Source organism: Vigna unguiculata, chromosome 2 (genome assembly GCF_004118075.2).
Source record: "Vigna unguiculata cultivar IT97K-499-35 chromosome 2, ASM411807v1, whole genome shotgun sequence".
NCBI classification, from domain to species: Eukaryota; Viridiplantae; Streptophyta; class Magnoliopsida; order Fabales; family Fabaceae; genus Vigna; species Vigna unguiculata.
Window position 1 is genome coordinate 24,967,596 of NC_040280.1, and position 23,200 is coordinate 24,990,795.

Here is a 23,200-nt window from a genome sequence, read left to right on the forward strand (position 1 = left end):
CTTAAGTTAGATGATGCCGATCGGTGTGTCAGAAACCAGTGGTAATAAATGCGCAATTGATCCCCTTACCAACCTACCTTTGGGCTCTATTTATAGCCTTCGACATGGGCCTGCAATTAGGGTTTCTTAATCACGGCCCAATGGCCTCTTAATGAAGATTAGTGACTCGTTTATCCGATGATCATTAACTTAAGCTATATAACCGTGCGACCGATGGTTACTTGGCTGGGTTAATAATATTTTCCACTAGCTGACAATGTATTTTACCGACCGACCGCGAGTTGTTTTCATACAGTCCGTCGCTGCTGTCCTACCGATGGGTCCCCCGAGATTAGGAGGTCCCTCGTAGCTGTTTTACCGATGAACCGATGGGCTCTCAAGGTTGGAGGGTCCACTCTGTCGATTGACCGATGGACCGATGGACCCTTAACGACAGAAGGTCCATCGATGCTGTTTACCGATGGACCGATAGTTCCTCAAGGTTAGAGGGTCCACTCTGTCGTTTGACCGATTGACCGATGGGCCCTTGAAGACAGAGGGTCCGTCGCTGCTGTTTTACCGATGGACCGATAGTTCCCCCAAGGTTAGAGATCCCTCTCTGTCGTATGACCGACGGACCGATTGGTTTGGTATGGTCGAATCGTGACTTGTATGTTCAGCCGGCTGGCCTATGGTTCTTGCTTCATGGTTAGTAATGGCTGACTGACCGATGGGCATACTGTACACAAGCCCCCCCAGCCTCGAGCGATGTAAAAGAGTCGAAGAGGTTTTATCCGGATCGTGGTCCCGATTGACCGATGGCGTTTCTCAACGGTTACATTGCCTCGTGGGTCGTGCCTGGCAGTTAGGATTTGAAGCGTCGCGAAGCTGCGGCCGTTGATCTGAACGTGATCGTAGGGTCCTGGGGCTGCCACGTGTCGCCTGGTCCCCCCTATAAATAGGTTTGTGTGGCTGCCGTTATTTTCACGCTCGGTCGTCCAATCTAATTCCTCGCGCAGTCGTCCACAATTGACCTCAAGATCTTGCATCTCTCGCCGAAGGGTCGGCTCTCCTACTTCGACTGGCAGCATGGCGTCGGTCCCATACGTCAGGTTGAATGGAGATTCCCTGGTCGTCCCGTGCGGTGTGCATCGGTAGGCCCAAAGCACTTGAGGCAGCTCGTCCACCCACGCTCCTTTGGCTTCTCCTAACCTCTTCTTTAGCTCAGCTACTATCACCTTATTCACGGCCTCAGCCTGGCCGTTAGTTTGGGGATGCTCGACCGAACTAGTGACGTGTCGTACCCCTACTTGCCTATAGAAGTCCTTCAATTTTTTGTCGATGAACTGCCGACCGTTGTCGGTGATGATCGTGTGGGGAAGGCCGAAGCGACATATGATGTTGCGCCAGACAAAAGAGTGAACCTGCCGAGCGGTGATGTTAGCCAAAGCTTCCGCTTCCACCCACTTAGTGAAGTAGTCGACTGCTACGAGTATGAATTTCTTCTGCGCTCGGCCGATTGGGAAGGGTCCGACGATGTCCATGCCCCATTGAGCGAACGGCCATGGGGCTGTCAAACTATGTAGCTCGGTCGGGGCCCTCTTCATATTGTTTCCATGGGCTTGGCATCCTGCACACTTGCGTATCACGACTTCGCAGTCTTCTTCCATGGTCGGCCAAAAATATCCCGCTCGGAGTATCCTTGCTTTCATTGTCCGCCGACCGGTGTGCATTCCGCAGATGCCGTTATGTACCTCATTCATGACGTATGCCGCTTCGTCTGCGGTTAAACATTTAAGGAGCGGCGCTGTGAAGCCTCTCTTGTACAGATCTTCTCCGATGATTACAAAACGGAGCGCCCTCCTTCTTTCCGTCGGTCTGACCTCTTCTCCAGCCTCGCACCTTCTCAAGAGTTCTCGAATCTCGGTAGTCCAATCAGCCGATCGTTCTGTTGCAGCACATTCTCCCGCAGACGGTCTCATCAGGGTTTGCCTGATAATGGTCTTCAATTGACCCTTCTCCTTCCCTTCCGCCAGCTTGGATAGCCTATCGGCCCTAGCGTTCTCCTCTCGGGGGATGTGGTGGATGGTAACTTCTTCGAATTCTTTCATGGCTTCAACAGCCTTGTGGTAGTACTGAAGCAGCAAATCATCCTTGACTTGGTATTCACCCCGTACCTGCCCGACAACGAGCTTCGAGTCAGTGTTACACTTCAACCTCGTCGCGCCCAAGTCTTTTGCTAGTCTTAATCCGGCGATCAGCGCTTCATACTCTGCCTGGTTATTTGAGGCTTTAAACTGGAACTGCAAGGAGTGCTCCACCGAGAAGCCGTTCGGCCCTTCAATAACGATTCCTGCTCCAGCACTTCGTTTGTCTGACGACCCGTCAACGAAGAGAATCCACGTCTGCTCGGGCGAGGGGGTCGGTCTGTGGAGTTCGGCTGCAAAGTCGGCCAAATGCTGCCCTTTCACCGATCCTCTAGGTTCATACTTAAGACCGAACTCAGACAACTCAACCGACCAGGCGATCATCCTTCCGGCCAAGTCGGGCTTTCGGAGTATCTTGGCTATGGGGTGATCGGTTCGGACGACCACCTGATGACTCTGGAAGTACTGGCGTAGTCGTCGTGAGGCTGTTAACAACGCCAAAGCTATTTTCTCTATCAACTGATACCTCGTTTCTGCGCTTTGTAGAACTCGGCTGATGAAATAAACAGGCCGTTGCTCCGGAGCCTCTTGTACCAAGGCTGCGCTGATCGCGTCGTCCGACACCGACAGATATAACTGCAGGGGCAACCCTTCAACCGGTCGGTTCATGATTGGCGGGGCAGCGATCATCGACTTTATTTGCTGAAATGCCGCCTCGCATTGGTTATCCCACTTTTCCGCAGTCTGTTTCTTCATGACTTTCAGGATCGGCTTAACCTTCTCCGTCAGCCTGGGTAGAAAACGCGCCAGAGAAGTCAGCCGGCCCATTAACCGCTGAACCTCCTTCAGGTTCTTAGGGCTCCTCATCTCTACGATAGCAGCGCACTTGTCTGGATTTGCCTCTATGCCTCGGGCGGTCAGCATGAAACCCAGGAACTTCCCGCCGGCACCCCAAAGACACATTTCTCTGGGTTGAGACGCATGTTATACTTGCGTACCTGGCGGAAGACTTCGCCCAGGTCGCGTACATGATCATCGGCAGTCTGCGATTTAACGATCATATCGTCCACATAGACTTCCATGGACCGACCGATCTGCCCGCGGAAGACCTGATCCATCAACCTTTGATAGGTCGCCCCCGCGTTTTTCAGACCGAACGGCATAACCTCGTAGCAGAAGTTCGCTCGATCTGTGATGAACGCCGTTTTAGACCTGTCCGGGCCATACATAGGGATTTGGTTATACCCTGAGTATGCGTCTAGGAAGCTCAGGAAGTTGTGTCCCGAGGCCCCGTCTACCAGCCGATCGATGCTGGGCAGGGGATACGCGTCCTTCGGGCAGGCTTTGTTCAGATCAGTGAAGTCAGTACACATCCTCCACTTCCCGTTCGACTTTTTCAACATGACCACGTTAGCCAGCCATGTCGTGTACTTGATTTCGCTGATAAAGCCAGCTCCTTCTAGCTTTCTCACCTCCTCCTCGACCGCCTTCCGCCTTTCTTCTCCAATCTTTCTTTTCTTTTGAGCGACCGGTCGGGCTTCCCGGAAGATAGCTAGCTTGTGGGACATCACGTCCGGATCAACGCCCGGCATATCGGCGCTCGACCATGCGAACAGATCCCTGTTTTCCAGGATCACAGTGCCGATGAGTTCTTCCTCTGCCGCGCTCAGCGCTCCCCCAATCTTCGTGAGTTGTCCAGGTTGGTTCCCGATGGGAATGTCCTTGGTCTCTCCTTCCGGCTGCAGCCGATCCTCTGTGTTCGTTCGGGGGTCCAAGTCTGTCATGGCAACCTCCGATCGGTGTTGCTTGCGCGGTCGGCTTTGAGGTCTGATCCTCAATCCCGCAGCGTAGCATTGCCTGGCGACCTGTTGATCTGCATGCACCGTGCATATAGTCCCCTTGTCCGACGGGAACTTCATGGCTAGGTGAAGGGTAGACACAATCGCTCCGAAAGCGTTCAAACAGGGTCTCCCTAACAACACATTGTAGGAGGTGTTAGCTTCAACTAACAGGAATCTAACTCTTACCTCCCGACCGTCCTTCCGTGAGCCGATCCTGGTGCGGAGATCGACGTATCCTCTCGTGTCCACCCGTTCGCCTGAGAAGCCGACTATCTGCTCGTTGTATGGCACGATCAGGTCCTCGGAGAGGTTCATCCTCTGGAAAGTCTTCCAGTATAAGATGTTGACAGAGCTTCCCTGATCGACCAAAACCTTTCCGATCCCATACTCGGCCACCTCTATCGAGATGACCATCGGGTCATCATGATCAGGATCGGGCGCCTTGAAGTCGTCGTTCGTAAATGTGATGGGAGGCATCGATCGGACCTTCTTCTCAACCAGGTGAACCGATTTCAACGCCCGAACGTGTCTTTTTCGAGCGGCAGAGCTTGATCCTCCTCCGGCGAACCCCCCAGAGATGGTGTTGATGTAACCCCTCAGGGGTCTTTCCTGGCTACGGCTGCGGCTCCTTCTCGGACCCCGAAGTGACCGGGGCGGTTCTCTCTTACGTTTCTCGCGCTCGGGCTCCCTTTCCCTCTCCGAACGGGGTGGGAGGACCCTTCTCATCGGGCTTCGGTGCCTCACCAGGCTCTGCGGGGGACGATCTTGCCGAATGTACTTCTTCAAGTGCCCTTGTCGAATCAGTTCTTCTATCTTGTCGCGGAGCGTGTGGCACTCTTCGGTGGTATGCCCGATGGACCGATGGTACTGGCAATGCTTACTCCCGTCGGCATCGGGTGGCGGAGGTTTCTTCCTAATTCCTGGGAGCGAATCAGCACTAAAGGCCTCCTGTAAGATCCTGGCCCGGGAAACAGCCAGGGGGGTGTATGTTGTGAACTTCGGTGGCGGCATCCTCCGCTCGGTGGGTCGGGTTACAGGTTTGCTCGGTTTAGAGACAGGCGGCTTTGTGAGTGCTGCATCCTCCTTCTCTCTCTTCTTTACCCTAAACTCCTGCATGTCTTCCATCTGTATGAATTTGGCCGCGCGTTCCCTCATCTCCTCCATCGTCTGCGGCTTCTTTCGGCTTATCTTGTCCGCAAAAACTCCCGGCTGGAGCCCGTAAGAGAAGTGATGTCGTGCAATCTCGTCACTGAGACCTTTTATCTTGACCGACATTCGATTATACCGATCGAGATAACTCCTCAGCGATTCCCCGTCCTCCTGGCGGATGTTCACCAAATTGTCGACCGTCAGAATGGCCGGTTTCAAGGGCGCGAACTGCGTGCTGAACCGCGCTTTCAGAGTAGCAAATGAGTCAATACAGCCGGTCGGCAGCTCTGAGAACCACTCCAGCGCCTCCCCAGTCAATGAAGTCGAGAAGACTCGGCACCAGATGGGATCGCTGACAGCGTGAAACATCATCTGATGCATGAAGACTCGCAGGTGGTTGTCTGGATCGGTCGTGCCATCGTACTTGTCGAAAGTCGGCATTTTCCATTTCTCCGGTAGCGGAGTTTCTAAGATATACGAGGTGAATGGGGAGGACCCCGACGCCGGGATCGGTAGTCTTGATGGGCGGCCCCCGTTGTTTGCTCCCGAACTCTCCGCCACCGTGTGTGACGGGTTTCCTCTTGAGCCCTGCGTCCTCTCCACCCGAGCTGGTTGCGATTGCTCATGCCCCGTGGGTGGAGGACGGCTCTCCACCCGCTCGGCCTCCCGATGCTGTACCCGACTTAACCTGTTCGGGTCAGGCACGGTCGGCGTCGAAGGGATTCCTTCCTCCTTCTGCCTTAGGATGGCATTCTCTTCCCGCAAAATCTGCATCTGCGCTTCATAGTTCCTCTGCATCTCGTCCATCCTTTGCTGCATCAACCGTATCATCTCCCTAGTATCCGCCTGATCATCTGCTAACCTCCCTCCGTCCATGTTGCTGTTTCGGTTCCTCGTGGTAACCATATGGGTAAATTCTCAATGGAGACCGCTCGGTCCCACGGTGGGCGCCAAAATGTTTCTGGGTGTAGGGACCAAGAGCCTACTATGAGAACCTCTTCACTTAGCGCTGTCTCTTCCTTCTCCAATAACTTCAGCGAAATCCTCTCCTTAGCTCGATCGGTTGGGCTGACGATCGGGGTACCTGCCTAAAGTACTCCGATGCTTAAGTTAGATGATGCCGATCGGTGTGTCAGAAACCAGTGGTAATAAATGCGCAATTGATCCCCTTACCAACCTACCTTTGGGCTCTATTTATAGCCTTCGACATGGGCCTGCAATTAGGGTTTCTTAATCACGGCCCAATGGCCTCTTAATGAAGATTAGTGACTCGTTTATCCGATGATCATTAACTTAAGCTATATAACCGTGCGACCGATGGTCACTTGGCTGGGTTAATAATATTTTCCACTAGCTGACAATGTATTTTACCGACCGACCGCGAGTTGTTTTCATACAGTCCGTCGCTGCTGTCCTACCGATGGGTCCCCCGAGATTAGGAGGTCCCTCGTAGCTGTTTTACCGATGAACCGATGGGCTCTCAAGGTTGGAGGGTCCACTCTGTCGATTGACCGATGGACCGATGGACCCTTAACGACAGAAGGTCCATCGATGTTGTTTACCGATGGACCGATAGTTCCTCAAGGTTAGAGGGTCCACTCTGTCGTTTGACCGATTGACCGATGGGCCCTTGAAGACAGAGGGTCCGTCGCTGCTGTTTTACCGATGGACCGATAGTTCCCCCAAGGTTAGAGATCCCTCTCTGTCGTATGACCGACGGACCGATTGGTTTGGTATGGTCGAATCGTGACTTGTATGTTCAGCCGGCTGGCCTATGGTTCTTGCTTCATGGTTAGTAATGGCTGACTGACCGATGGGCATACTGTACACTTCTCATGAAGAGGGGGAAATCATGTAAGCTTCAAAAAAAACTCTTCTCTTCGATTTTTTTGTCTATAGTGAATGAAAAATAAATTTTCACTGGTTTCAAACAATGAGCATGAAGGAAGTAACTGGGATAACAGGTAGGGGTGGTTCTGCAGCAGGGTACACACAATCCACGTAATTTCCCTAAAAACAAAAGCATCGATTTAGTGCATGGTTAGAAAGAATGAAATTTGGAAAGTGGTTTTTGAGTTAAGATACAACGCCCAATGCTTAAAGCAGGTTTGTTTTTGTTTGGTTTTACTTTTCCCTGTCTACCAAGTAATTAATGAGAGCATCATAAAAATTTGTGTTTGTTGAGTTGAGACTTAAAGCATTAAAGGGTGAAATTACGGAAACGAAAAAGAAAATATAATGAGATGACCCTACTACGCGTTTCATGTGTCGATTTTTAGTCGACACGATTGTAACAGTTGCGATTCTGATTACAGATGATAAAGGAATCTTTAAGGAACTTAGGATATTACAGGTAGAAAAATTGTCTCACCCATATCTCTGCGTTTTCCTTTTATATCTTCATTCCTTGCACTTAATTATTAATGAGTGGAATATTTGTCAGAAATTAAACGACCATTTATTGTAGAAAATATATGAAGTGGAGATGCATTTTGTTTTGTTTAGTGATTGGTGAGGGAGAAAAGAAAAAGGTTAAAACATGCAGGTAGTATATATTGTTGAGAATATATATAGAAAAGATTTATTGATTGGGCAACAGAAGGGATAAAATCTGAATCATATATGTAGAAAATGTGTGTTTTTGTTTTAGATAAATTGAAAGGTGATGAGGATATAATATTGTATGGTAGATGGAAGGGATGAGTTGAATAATATTGTGTGGAAAGTTTGATGAAATGATTTATGCGTTGGAAACATAGCAGAACCCATGAATGAGAATTTTTCTTGGGTTGAACCCCACACATTAAAGACTTCAAAAGGAGTAAAGGGTTCTTTTTCCATTTGCGTCGTAGCTATAAGCACATAGGCATATAGGATATATCCGAGTTTCTTTCCACAAGAAAAAAAAGATGGAACATTTTGAATGCATGTTTTGTGACAAAGAGGAGCAATGGATGATAAGGTTCCCCACATATGTAGTTAGAGTAGAGACTGAAAGATAATATGCGAGATTTTGACAAGAACCCATTAACATAAATTTTGGCGTTGTTCCCTGTCTCAATCTTACATTTTTCTTGCTTCACTTCACTTTCTATAAATTCACACATTTATTCTCTTTAGGAAAAGTTATACACAACATGGCCCTACCAGGTTTCTTTACCTATTCAATCAAACTGAAAAATTGGTGGATTTGTCATGCAAGTCAAGTTACACACCCTCTTGATTCGACTAATTATTTCTTTCTTTTCATCCACACATAATAATATTATTATACTCCTCCTTCCTTCAGTTTCCAACTTGGGGAGGCCAGATACCTACAAGTCCCACAACACAAATTTAAAGATCTTATAACTAGTAGAATTTTTTTCACTAATATATTGAAAATATTGATTATTTCTTATCGATGAGTTGTTTATATAAAAGTCCTGATATTATTTTCGACTTCAAACTTTACTTAAAGTTAAAAAGTGAATTTTAGGTCTAATTAAACTTTATAAAATTAGTTTATAAGGTTATATTTGAACTCATTTATATATTGTAAATTTATCTTATTTATAGTTGATGATGTAAAATCTCTAACACACACCTTCATGATAAGGTATATTCATCTTAAACGTGAGACTAAACATTAATAAGTGGTCAAATAGTGGTTCAATAGCGGGTAGAATAATAAATCCAACAAACAACAAGTTTCGCTGAGATAGACTCTAACCCATGACTCGTATTTCATGTTAAGAAGTGAATTTTAAGACTAACTCAACCTCACAAAATATACTTGTAAAATGAGGTTTACAACTACTTATATATTATAAATTGATCTTATATATAGTAAATGTGAGATCTCCACTTAATATTTATGGATCTTGTTTTTTCTTATATATCACTCTGTTGGAAAAAACACATCACCACTTAAGAATATTGTTGTCTTTACCCCCAAGAATCACCCTACTAACAAAGAAATAAGATAAAAACAAGAAGAATAATATTATGTGAAAATTTGTACAACACATGAACTACCCTACCCTCCCCTCCCATGCTCTTTGGGTCCAAGTCCACCCTAAACCTCACAACACTCTACTACAAGAATATAAAAAAAGTCAAATACAAATTTAAAGTAGGTTTAACTAGGACAAGAAACATCATGAACTTAAAGTCCATTATATAGTCACTAATACTCACCTCCTTGGTAATCCTAGACGATGTGAGACTTTTCAAAAAATGTTATTTCCATCGACCCAACAAACTCAGCCTTCATTCTCATATTTGAATTTCTTACTAAAACTTCTATGTCTGACACTAAAAATATCAGGTAATAATGAATATCTGACACCTTAATATGTATTATAATTTTGTTTGGTTGTTTTCTTAAGAGAAACAAAAAATGTAGGAAAAGGTAGAACAAAGCAATTAGCAAGGGGTGTGGGGAGAAGTCGAAAGAAGGGTGCAAGGAAGGAAAAGGAATAAAAAGGGTAGAGTACATCATATCATAGGGTTGAGTGAAACCTTTTTCGTGTATGGTGTATTGTGTAAAAGGAATCTGAAGAAATAATCAAACTAAAAGTGTGATTGAGATGGATCATGCTAATACAGGTCCAGAATAAAATGATGAAAATCATTCCTCTTTTTATACCTTCTATTTCTGAGAAACAAACTCTTTAACAACACCTTCTTGTTGGTTCGATAACTTTAGTGATGCAGACCTCAATGTGGAGGTCATAATTTCCCATGCCAAGGAGAAGATAAAAAACTATATTTAAAAAAAAATTATGAGTAAATTTTCTGTTTTATTAAAAGAAAATTAGCTTTTCAGATTGAATAATTAATGTTTTCTGCACAGCCAAAACTAACCTATATACACATATCATGAGAGACTCAAGAAAACATTAGTGTAATAATTGAAAATTATTAGCAGAGAATTATTCATATTGTTGAGTGAGGGGTTTTGCAAATCATGTTTTAAAAGAAAATTAAATGGTGATTAGAGAAATGTGAAAGGAAAATAAAAAAGGAGATGTTGTTTATGTTTTGTTGAATAAAAAACTTTAAAGTAATGTTGAATTGGTAGTTTAAAGGGACGTGCATAAAATTTAGTGCAAAATAATGCATGATTGGTAATCAGAAGCAGAAATAATTGAGTATTTCAATGACTGGAAGTGGTGTTAATCATATCACTTCATATTTCTTCATTAACTTGTGTTCGAACTTTCTTCCTTTGTGACTGTGACACACTAAATCAAGTTTCCATTTTAATATTTGAAATAAGAACTGCATTATAGTATGATCCTTTATCTTTTCTAAGAATTCTATAAAAGTTGTGTAGTTGTATGAATGAATCTATTGCAACTTGCAATGTCAGAAACTTATTCACTCATTCCAAAGATGGCCCCAGATCATGGACCCCTAAAAATATTTACACACAAGAGTTTAATGACAGATTTTTCTTTAAGAAGTTGCCGTTGTTTTCCTCTTAATTATTTTCTTGTGCAGAGAGAATTAAATGATAATCTTTAGATCAAAATAAATTTTCCAAATGAAACTTCTTATATGCATTCATCGTTCGTAAAAAGATGTGAGTTCTGCATATTTTTAAAATAAAGTTACATATTAGTTCAATTTGTTTTTATATACCTTGGCGTATAACAATACAGTTTTCTTAGCGTAGAACACTTTTTTCATCTTTATATATAAATTGAATTAAGAATGTTTTTAGTTTTAAATTTAAACATAAAATAGAAATTCGTTTTTGTCATAAACCTTGGTACATTTTTATCTTCAAAATCTTAAAAATAAATAGATATAATCATTTTAATCTAATGATTTTAACTTACTTTTAAGTGTTAAATGATGTTTCGATTTATAATTTAAATTTTTTATACCATTTGAGATATTTCAACTCTCATATCAATTTAGAACATCGCTTAATAAAAAGAAATTTATTAAGTTAAAAAGATTATATTTATTTAATTTAAAAGTTTAAGGATGCATAAAAGTTTGCGACAATAATAAATTATAATTTTGTATTTAAGTTAAAAGAACTAAAAATATATTTAATTTAATAAATTATTGTATCCAGTAATAAAATAAAATAAGGTATATCTGAAATGAAAATGTTGTTTTTGACCTTGCACTGAATCTCAAAATCGTTGACATGTTCCTTGAGTGATAGAACTGGTCCATGATATTTTAAAAAATGTAGATGGTTACTGGCATCCATTACATTGGCGTGTGTGTGGTATCAGAATATTCAAAAGTAAAGTATGAGGTGAACATAATTTATCGAATACTGAAACAATATATTATACCAGATTCCATAACAATATCTTCAAGCATATATTTATGCGTTTAGAAGAAATGAAAGAGAACCATTGTCATCTTTTAGCTGCATTTTTAATAAATTTGATTTTTTTAAAGATTTTTGGTGTTGTACCTTTATCACATTTTTTAAATATATTAATTTTGATATTTTAAAGTAAATTAATATATTAAAGACATAATAACAAATCACATCAAATACATTTTTAACATATTATTATGCATGTGTGGAGATTTAAAATCCATCAATAAAAATTCGTTTGCAGGCGGATTTTGAATGTTCGATGTTTAGGATTCTTAGTAAGCAAGAAGTTTATGAGATTTTTGCTTCACCGTTTCTTTTCAATTATAGTTCTTTAGAGTACAATATTGAAGTGAAGCTATCTTGATTTTAATACATATAGATGAGTTTAGATTAATATATATTGTGGTTTTTTTAGTTCATACATAGCATTAACTTTATGAAAATAACTTTTATAATTAAAAATGGTAAAAATGGAAAATATATATTGAATTGATGTGAACAAATTTTAAAGTAGTTATCACAATAAAGTGGAGATCTTTCAAAGATGTTTTTTCCTTTATCTTTGACGACCAAAAGATGCTTTCTGCCTGCCTTCACAATTCAACATCATAAAAAAATTGGTAAATGCAAAATTATAAACAATGAAAATCGAATCCATCCAAAAAAGATAAGAAGTATAAAGCGTGAACAAACAATGTTAAGTTTTCTGAGTCATTCTATTTTGGGCCAACACGAGTTCATGTCATGTCTACGAAGAAGCCCGCTTTGTTGAAACGTAACCTACTTCAGTTTCATCTTCCACCTCCATAAATCTCTTCGTATACCTTAATCTACTTAATCTGTAATGGACCCAAAACCGCTTCAAATCCAACCCCAAATTGCTTCAAAAAAAAAAAAAAAAAACTACGGCTAAAGCTTCTGCACCACATCAAATTTCACTTTCCAACCCATCAAAACTATTTTTCGTAAGAGGAGGAGTGATTGATTTCATAAAAATAAAAATTCAACAATTGTTTATTGTGTTTCGGAAAATAAATTCCGAAAATAATATAATAAATGATAAAGTGTGGGAAGAAAATAATAGGTTGCAGGAAAGAATTTCTAAAAACTACGATATCAAATACTAAATATATTTTTGGTTCTCTTAATTTTGTGGAAATTGAAATTAGTATCTTTTTGAAATTTTGACCCAACTCCAACTTTAAAAATGTATGCATTTAATCGCTTTAACCATTTGAGTTGTTTACATAATTTGACACATTTTCACTTCAATATTAATTGAGAAGTTATCATGAAACGTGTTTGAAACGTTAAGTAAATTTAACAAAATTAGGTTATGAAGACTAAATCCACGCATTTCAAAGTTGGGGGACTAAATTGAGTCAAAATTTTGAAAAGAGATTAATTCCAATTTTTACCAAAAGTTGAGAGACTAAAAATATATTCAACCCTTAAAAATATGAGGTTATGAATAGGGCAATTTCTCTTTGCACCTTATAAAAAAAATCATTTTTATCTTTTCTATATTTTATAATTTGAAAGTATTTTTTGCTTTTAAATTATGTAATTGATTTTTTCTCAAATAAATTTTAACTTTTTTTATTATATAATCTAAATTTATTTTCTTAAAGAAAAAATAACTTCTAGGTAAATTTTGAAATCATTTTCAGCTTTTAATATTTTATAATTCGAAAATTATTTTTTAATTTTATATGATATCATTTTAAGATGATTTTTTATTTCGGACTATATAATTTATAAATGGTAAAATCAAAAATTTCTTATATAAGGTGCAGGAAGAAATATATGGTGGTGCAGGAAGAAGCTGCTGAATAAAGTTAAACTGGGTCCAATGTATTGTCTTCCTTTGGATCTTAAATTTAGTCATAAGTTTTGAACGAAAAAGAAAAAGGCTGGTCAAAAGTTTCGGCCACTTCAATCAGATGATGCATGTATTCCTCCTAGTCAAAACAAGGTTTTTGTCTCAGTGGAGAGATAAAACTAAATATGAAAAGGTATTTTTGTCTTGCTTTATTTTTCCTTTAAAGTAAAACAAAATAATTCCAATAATTAAGAATTTAAATTATAAAGTTGAACATTTGTGTAGAAGATTTAAAGTTATAATTGTGTATTGAATTGACATTTTGTATTAGAGATTAATTATATATTTTCATCAAGTGTGTAAAATTTTAATAATTTTGATTGTGGTTGGTGTCGAGGAACCAAATTGAATAAATTTAATTTAAAGTTAGTGTCATGATTGAAATGGTATGAAAAACACTAGAATCCAGAAATAGGTTGTTGGCTATTGTTATGTTTATATGGTTTTTTTACACTTAACCCTTGACCATCGAATGAGTGGTTCTAGTGATGTTCAAACGTAACATTCAATGTATGGGCTCTCTATATATAAATTACTTATTTGGTATAATATAGATGTGTGAACGTGAACATGACATTAAGTTACAAATTGGAGCATCATAATGTGATAATGTTTTAGGCTGTTCTCATCCTCATGTTTATATATTTTATTACAAAGAACTATCTTGATTATAAAACTAAAATTGCTCTGTTCAAAGCACTCCGAATAATATTTTTCTTTGATTCACAATTAATTTTTGGTAATGGTAATTTTTTTTTATTGCCAATGACTTTTGACGATTGTAGTCATACCTAGAATAATTTTGTGTGATGATTTGTAATAACTTACAATGAGGAATTATAAGTAATAACTATTATCACTGAACTTGGTAAGAAAGTAAATGATGTTGTGTTAACAGTAGTTTTAGATCGACGTGGAAAATTTTACATTATTTATTTTCTTTTAGAGATTTAAGATATATTTTTATATATATAAGGAAAAAATTAAGTTAACAGTCGAGGGACTAAATATCTAAAGTAAGTGGTTAATGTACATGCTACGTTAGATATCAATGTTTCTTTTTCGGCAGTAAAAACTCTTACCGAATAAATACAGATGCGTATGTTTGTAACTAAGAACTATAGGCTGAGGTGTTAAAAAGACTGATAAGCTAATTCAAATTATGTGAATAAATAGGAAGAAGTGTACTAACTAATTCTCAATCAAATTCTCTCCAAAATAAAAATCTCACACAAACCACTACCTTCTTGAATACTCCTGTCTAATGAACATTCTTAAAAGGGCATCTAAAGACAAAATATAAGAGATTTAAATAATGGAACTAAAAGGAGCCGCAATATTAGAATTTGGATTTGGTTTTTAATACATCATGATTTATAGTTTGGAGATTATTTATGCGTATATAAGACTTGTAAATTCGAACATAACCTAAGAATTACTGATTTATCATCAATTGAAATCAGCTAAGCAATATACACGAATTAAAGAAATCTCTGGATCTCACAAAATAGTAATCTACGAACATAAAGCTAAAGGATATAAAACATAGTTTGCTAAATATTTTTAATCACTTAAAAGTAATTATTATTTGTTTTAATATATATTAGTTTGAATACTTTACTTTAGTTTTCTTAACTAGACTACAATCCTTAAAGCATTCCTTGATAACATGCAAGATAATATTGTTCACATTTGAATAAACATTACTCGAACAAAATACCAAAATAGAACGAAGAAAACCTACAAATATCTTAAAACAAATGTATTGCTCGAACACTTTAATTGCAGTTGTGAAACCGTGGCTATGGAACAGCTAGATACAAATATAACAAAAACCCTTTTTAGAAAATATGGTAATAGTTTTTTTACAGAAAAATAAGTTTGATTTTAGACAAAATTAGTATTTCTGGAAGTTAATCACTGTTTAAGGATCAACTAACAAATATTCCAGTAAAGCAATGGTTACAGGTTCGAAGGTTAAATATGTAAAAGTACTAATCAAAAGAAGAAGAAAAAAAACCATTGTTACTTATAATAATGCTATCTTATTTGATGTGAATAGTCTGAGAAACATGTGACCTCTGCCATAATAGAGCTACCTACCCACGACAACTTACTCCAATGGCGTGTTACTAAACCAAAAAGTACATTCATCATTTAATACGAAGGCCAGATAACTTTTCACTAGCGGTTCATCTTGACAGCTAGGCTAAGGAAAATTAGCAGTTATATAATCCACTAAATGTTTCATGATAATTAACTAGAAATGTGCTAAAGAATAGTAAATTACATGAAATAGATGATCATAGTTACAAAAGAGCAACTGCCGATCAAAATTTGATCAGCACAACAAATAATGGACGAAGTGTAAGGTAGTATTGAGAGAAAATGAGAAATTTCCTTGAACTTTATTCAAGTAGTTCTAGGTACAAAGGACCTATTGCTACAAAAAGAATGGATTAACATCAGAAGGGGAAGCAGCTGATAGAAATTAATGAGAAAACAATGGAGACCACGTTCCTAACAAGACCTAAACAACAGGTAAGAAAAATACAAATTTACAGGAAATAAATGTCGCTAACCCGATTTCTAAGTCCTAACTTTGCAAGTCAGGTTCACCAACCAAAGTTGGAAAAACACCTCGGCGCGAGAACCCAAAGGATCACCACCCGTGCAGATTCCAAATGTTGGCCTGCACAAAGAATGTAATTTCATATCCTAATACGTTAATATCTTGCCGCTGCTTCCTCCCTTAATCAATCATTTTTGGATTTAGTGTATTGTTAGAAAGCCCATAAGCTAAATGAAGTTAGCAAATTCAGACTCTTGATCGCGTTTCACAATCATTTCGAGCCAACTTGAAACATCAATTCAATCTGCTCTCTAAGCCTAAAAAAGAAGGGCCTCGGACTTTAAGGCGCTTTGGCTCAATCTCAACGGAAGGCGGTTCCCTAAATGTCTGTTGCTGCAAGAACCTATCTTTCCGGTGTTGGTGGTGATCTCGTTGCATATTTATTTCCTCGTTCCCAAACTTCTTATATCTTATCGAAATGGGGATGCCATTACCCCTTGCAAATCTGTCCCTGGAGGAGACTTCAACACGACTTTTATGGCTAACAGGGTGACTGTGTTTGTAACTTAACTCCTGAGTTCTGAAATCCATTGGTTGATCACTCCTTCCTTCAGGAAGCACTTTCTTCAGTCGTTTTAGTCCCTGCTCATAGATTACAATATCATCATGGCCCATTCATATAGCAAAATCTGATAATCCATTTAAGAAAGATGAAACATTGGGAACGTAAGCTGAGCGCTGAGTGATAAAATAGCAATGGTATACATGAAGCGCTAAATAAATATTTGACAAATACCTGCTGCTCAGTCTGCTTTGAAGACGTGACATCATTCATATTTCTCCTCTCTGCTTTCAGAGAAGAAGGGCGCTTTACCCTAAATATCTCTGAATCAGAATCACTCTCGTCCGCGATGGGCTTTGTATCAACTCTCTGAAAACCACTCTGTGGTTTAATCGAGCTTTCATGGCACACAGCAGGGGATAACGAAGATTCACACGCACTGTTGGGAATTCTTTCACCAAAACCCTCAAAATCAATACTACCTCCTAAATTGATATTAGTATGCCCTTCAGCCTGTTAGCGGAATAAATAATTAACAGAAAGTTTAGTTCCAGAATCGATAATAACCATTCAATAATCTCAATGGAATAATATGCAAGGTCAATATTCAAAAACCATATTCAGATGACTTACATTTTTGGGAGTAGAGAAGCTCTCGAGGGATTCAGAAATAGTGGATGTGGCTGAAGAAAAGGAAACGTCAGACACCATGGGTATTTGATTTTCAGAGCAATGTACAAAGACAGATTGATTCTGTGTACTGTATTCTTGAATATTTGTTGAGTGCTCTGGAGTTGTATAAAATTCAACAACAGAATCAAGTTTTAGCTCACAATAAGGAATGTATCCATTTGCCTCGGCTCTCTGAAACATGTTTGACAAAGGATACGCATACATGTTTTGGCCACTATTGATTTGTTTCCTTATCTCATGTGATATCCCATCTTCCTGCTCAAACATCTTGGCTGCCGCTTCCATATCCATAATATCCTCCCTCAAATTAAGTGTGTGTTTGCTCCCACAGGTGAAGTCAAGAGAATCAACATCTGAATTCTCAAATTTCAAAAACATAAAAAATGAGAATATTGTACCACTAAAATGCATGTAAAAATCAAGTAAAGAATTCATTGTGTCAATTTATTCTTTAGTCCAGAAACAAGATAATATTGTTTTTCCTATTGTAATCCCGTAGGATATTAAAGTAACAAATTGAAATCCATGAGATTACCATATATTGTAAATGATATTAAGCAAATCATGGGATCAAATAAACCAAACATACATAGCATATTAGTAAATGACAATGAGCAAAGCTTACCGTGACGTAGGCATACAGGATGTATATGACAGTTGCAATCAAGATAAGCTACGTAACAGTCACGTTTGCAAAGGCTACAGAGAATTGTGCCATGGGAATGAGAAAAGACGCTTATACAAGCCCTTGATTTCGTTAGAAACCATCGCGCGCAATGCTGGAATCGCATCAAGTTAACAAATGAAATCTTAATGCTATTATGAGAAAGAGAGTCTGAAGAGAGAAAATCCGAATCTTCAAGTTCCAAGCATGTACGGAGAAGCATTGCTTCTTTGCATAGAAGTTCTTCATGGGGCAGTAAAGGAACCCTGTTAAGAAGTGCATATCTTCTGCTAGCAATAGCCCCTAAGGGAAACCAATCACCAATTGCAAAATTCACTGCTTCTCCACAATTGAAACCTACAATTGTAACCAATATTACATGGATTAGTTTTTAATTTATTTATTTCACAAGCACTGAATAGGTGGGAGTAGAAGGTGCGATATCATTCCTGGAACTACAAAATAGAAATGAGCAAATCTAACCATGACTGAAACCAGCATGATATGCTCTAGGGAAGGTTATTATAAACTCCCCAGGCTTTTGAACAGCCTTGTAGACAGGAACTTCATGCTCTAACAAAATATTCGGTGGAAATAGAGTTGTTTTCCCCAGGAGAACATCAAATGCACCATCTTCCCCATCACTTGATAAAATGTCATTAGTGTACACATGTTCTCTCACCACCCTTTCAAATTCCAAAGCTGCGTGACCTGGAATACCGTACCATGTTTTGGATGCGCCACAGTGATGATAATTAATGCTGTCATAACAATGTAACATATTAATATCATTAAATAATCAACTAAAGAAGAAAGCCTTCAGTTATTATGATAATGTTATTATGAACTTATTCTGAAAATAAGCAACATTTACCTGTACAAATAATGATCTTCCACATGCCAAGCAAACATGCTGAACAGCATTCCAATGTACAACATGGGCTCGGTTACTCCCTGAAATGAAAATCCAATAGGAAGTCATGTAAAAAGTATATTAAAAAAAAGATTTAACCGTTAAAAGAAACTATCATACCGGAATTAATGTTTCCAAGAGCCGTAAACTTGATTTGGGCAACCTTGAAAGTTTCTGAGATCATACAGAAAGAATTATTGAATAAGTTATTTTGTCACAGATATTCTACTCTTCTATAAAGAGAGAAAAGGTTATCTAAACAAATAGTGATACACCCATAAAATTAGCACCTTCAAATTCCATTTGCTGTTCCCAAGCTGATCAATGGGAGAAGATGAAAAGGCACTGCCATCAACATCACATGCATATTCCACAGTTTCCATCTTCCCACAACCAATTTCATTCCAAAATTCTTTTTCCAAGTATGTGGCAGGAAGGCATCCAGCACTGCAATATCTTCTAGCAAATACCTTGTTTGCCATTTTCTCAAAATCACGAAATGTATAATTTCTGTTTAAATGACAATTTATTAATAAAAAAGGCAATAACGCAATTATAAATTACATAATGCAAATATTAACAAATCAGTAGGGAAACCGACCTTCCACTCATAAAAAACGTGACTTTGTCTTCAGAATCCCATTCAGCAAGGCGAAGAGGCTGCACTCTAGTTGTAAACTTGAATCCTGCTTTCTCCTTCATTAATACAACCCCAGCAGGTACTGAAGCGCTCAAAGGAGAAATAATCTTGCATATACCTGGAATTTGTCACAAGATTCCAACAGAAACAGTTGGGTCATATCTATAACTCAATTGGCTTCATCAATCCCCTCCCCAATATAAAATATAATAGGAGGCTACTTCATTTCATCATGCTGAACCTATTTACTATCAAATTCCAAATAACCAATGACAATCCTCTGATTTACACCAAAAGTTTCAGAAAAATACAAATATAGAATACTTCAGGAAATTAATACAACTAGTGAGTATGAGGCTGATGACAAAAAATTGAGAGAAAAATCATTTAATTGATGTTTCCACGCCATAACCATTAGTCAGACTTCGACATTCCATTTTGTTTAGAATCTTTTTTAAGTAGGCACAGAGAAAATTATCATCTTCATTCATTGATTTTGTATCGTCCTCATTCAATGATTTTATCTTTTACATCACTAATGATCAATACCCTCTTAACAAACTCAAAAGCAGGATATAAAGAAGGGCAAGCACTGTAAAGCCCTGCCGTGTCATGAGTTTGTCAAAGCCACATACTGTTCACTACTATATAATATTAATCCAAAATAATCAAGTAAATACACACAAGAAGAAACAAAATATCCAACAGACCAAAACTCAATACCATATTTAGAAGCTTCTGGAGCTATCTTTTGCAAATAAATCAAAGGATCCTCAAATTCCTCCTTTGTTGGGGAATACACAGGACACTCTGGAATTGTTTCAGTCCAGTCCAGGTCATTTGTATCAAACTTATCCACCTTTCGTTTGGAAAAGACATCAGCATTGCCATGCAATCTCATGCCACATGATGCTGAATCCCTTAAAGCATCTCCTCCACTTCTGTTCATCATGTTAGCAATATTTGTTTGGGTGGCAGTGACAGATTGTGCACGCTGAAGCCTTTTACGCTTCAAAAATTCTAACCCATTCCTAACTTCCTTAGATAAAGTCACTCTTCTTTCCACCTGTATTTCAAACATTTCACATTCAGGATTTTAACTGTAATGCTAGAGTAAAATGCACACATTAAAACAAAATTAAGTCACAATAATATGAAAATAGATGGATAGTAATAAAAAAATAACAGACTGAAATATGTGTTATGTTAGCATAACTGGATCGTTCAACTAAGGTGACAAAAGGTCATGCAAAGGATCGCCCCGTAAATCTTCAAATGATCTAAACGGGTGCCAATCCAGCTTGAAACGAAGGAGCGAACGACTAAAGTTTGAACTCAAGCAAGCTAAAGAAATCCCAGGGCCGAAATTAATTCGAATTTCTACGGTATATTACCATTGTGGAGTCAATAACTAGAAGAGGGGTCGTTCGTTATGAGGCAACTAAAGTCGGGAACATTATTGAACAGGGTCATTCTGAGTCAAACATAAATCACCTCATTCTGAAAAGTATCCGCTAAGAAGGGAAAAATTGAGAAAAAATACCTTGTCCCAATTTAGAACCACCCAAAGCAAAGAGTCAACAAAAACAATCTTACAGAAATATTCAACAAATGCATGCGCTGAAATTTGAATAGTTTACTCCTCTCAACATCACTATTTCCACCTTAGGATAAACCAATAAAAAAAAGTAGCTCTAATCACATAAATTCCAACTCTAAAAGGGAAAGAAAAATATAAGCCAAGAAAATTATTAATCCTCGGTTAAACTTAATCTTCTAAAATATTGTTCCAGAAACTGGTGAACAAAGAAAAAGAGAAGAACCGTGTTGCTCTTTTTTCTATTCTACCACTGATCTTCAAAGAAGAATCATGGTTTACTTATTAGAGAAAAAACACCCACTCTTACAAAATGCACCTTAAGCATCCCTCAAGAACATCAATTGTATATCACACTTTGAAGCCTAAACATGAAAAACAAAAAACGAAGGGAAAAGAAAAATATCACAAGGCGTGATTCGAAAAATTCATTATTCAAGCATACAAAACAACAGAAATCACATCTAAATTGTAAAATATTGTAACAATGTCCGAGATCTGAACGAAGAGCAGAAGAATATACATTATCTGGAGAGTTCCAAGCATTAGCGAATCAAAAACCAAATAAAAAGCCAATACAAAAAAAAATTCTGAACAAAACACGATTAACCTACCATTTCATTACGAAGTCGCTCCCTGTAGGCCTCCGTCTTCGTTAACTTGAGCAGAGAATAGCCGGGAAAAGCAATCACGATAAAAATCCGAATCTAAACCCTAAACAACGATCCAGAATGATGCAGATTAAGCGCGAGCCTCAAAGAACAACCAGGCTCGCCACATTCTCGAAGAACGACGAATAGAACGCTAAAACCGCGTCACAGAGAGATCCAACGCCTCGTAGAAGCAATAAAAGCAAATTGCGAGAGAATGCCGACGCGAGAATAAGAAGACCGAAATCAGCTTCCTCTGGAGACGCCGAAAAAGGGACGCCGAAAACAAAAGCGGTTTTCCGGCGAACGGGAGAAGTTTTCCGGCTGGACCAGAAAACGGAGAGAAATAGTGGATGATGAAAGAGAGGGAGCGAATGCTTAGAAAACCGAAAAAGGGTAAGGAAGGGATAATTTATAGTTTTATACTCTAAACCAATTATCTCTTTATTAGTTCAGGAAACCCCATAAAAAATATACTTTAATTATTGATTTTATTATTAAATAATAATTAAATTAAAGAAAGTTTGGGAAGTGGTAGTGTGGTTGTTATTAGGTGGTTCAACGAAAACAAAACGTGCCGTCCAAATTGGTAGACGCGTTTTGGTGTAAACGCTATTGAATGTTTCCCGTTCCGTGTATTGACGGAATCGCCGTTACTGTTAAGTGAGATTTATTTATTGGCGGGTACAGAATTGAAGAGCCGGTGATTACTACACTGTCGAGAAGGGTAATTTGGTAATTGTGTGAGGACGGTATTATCAATGAGGTCTAGTTCCTGCAGCGGTCAGATAAAAAGAAAGAGGCAGGAAGAAGGAATGATCACGTGAGATAAGATAGAAGTCAATTGTATATCGAACTTTGACATCGAACCGTTGATTTTCTTCGTCGTTTCCTTGCAACCGTCCAAAGTACGTGAACGCTATCGAATCAGAAAGCTCCAGGGGCATGTGTACTTTCTCTGTTCAACGGCCGGCTTATACAGGATAACTCTCACCTACCTTACAGTTAGTTAAGCCTTAGGAGATGAATTGACTGGTTTGTCCTTGTTCAGTTAAGTCCCGTTGTCACAAGAAGAAAGGTGTTTCAGGGTTTTTCCATTGGATAGGAAATGACTCTGCTAAATAAGTCTAATAGGGTAATTGTCACCTGACATGATAAAAAGGATAAAATGTGATATTAATGTAAGCAGAACATACACATGACATGTAAATAAGGGCGGGTTTTATGAACTTTGTATATTTAAATGGAATAGTATTCCATCCAACTCAGAGCAAATGGTCTCTTTCATTTGAAATTTTTATATTTGGTATCAAAATTATTTAACTCAAACATTTTCATACAATATATACAAAATATTTACTATTCCTTATATGAACAAATTAGTCAACTTTAATAATAGCATTCTTTTTAAGAAATTATTTTTAAAGTAGAATTTTGGGTTTGTAATTTTAAAATGAATGAGTTGAGAAATGGTACAGATAATAGAATCTACATCATGAATTTAAAAAACGGCCAAAATAATAACAATTAAAGCAGGTACATAATTTTGAATTTTGTACATATTGATTAGAATG

At 38.6% G+C, this 23,200-nt stretch overlaps 3 protein-coding genes across 4 annotated transcripts; all 3 read right to left on the minus strand.

The window, feature by feature from the left end:
* Positions 1-668: 668 nt before the first annotated feature.
* LOC114174592 lies at positions 669-2,993 on the minus strand. The gene has a single exon (XM_028059424.1). It carries the CDS (start codon positions 2,991-2,993, stop codon positions 669-671), a length of 2,325 nt encoding a protein of 774 aa, XP_027915225.1.
* Positions 2,994-3,043: 50 nt separating this feature from the next.
* On the minus strand, positions 3,044-5,992 carry LOC114174593. The gene has a single exon (XM_028059425.1). It carries the CDS (start codon positions 5,990-5,992, stop codon positions 3,044-3,046), a length of 2,949 nt encoding a protein of 982 aa, XP_027915226.1.
* A 9,700-nt stretch (positions 5,993-15,692) lies between these two features.
* LOC114173402 (lysine-specific demethylase JMJ706) lies at positions 15,693-22,034 on the minus strand. Of its 2 annotated transcripts, none has more exons than XM_028057770.1 (11): positions 21,591-22,031; positions 20,103-20,445; positions 19,341-19,497; positions 19,030-19,249; positions 18,860-18,913; positions 18,701-18,780; positions 18,310-18,587; positions 17,788-18,183; positions 17,103-17,515; positions 16,704-16,982; positions 15,693-16,549 (listed from the first exon to the last, which is right to left on the minus strand). In XM_028057770.1, exons 1-11 carry the CDS (start codon positions 21,591-21,593, stop codon positions 16,202-16,204), a joined length of 2,571 nt encoding a protein of 856 aa, XP_027913571.1. In that variant the 5' UTR covers positions 21,594-22,031; the 3' UTR covers positions 15,693-16,201. The 2 variants fall into 2 exon arrangements, with proteins under 2 accessions (XP_027913571.1, XP_027913572.1); XM_028057771.1 differs by having other exon boundaries at positions 16,354-16,596; positions 21,591-22,034.
* Between the last annotated feature and the right edge of the window lie 1,166 nt (positions 22,035-23,200).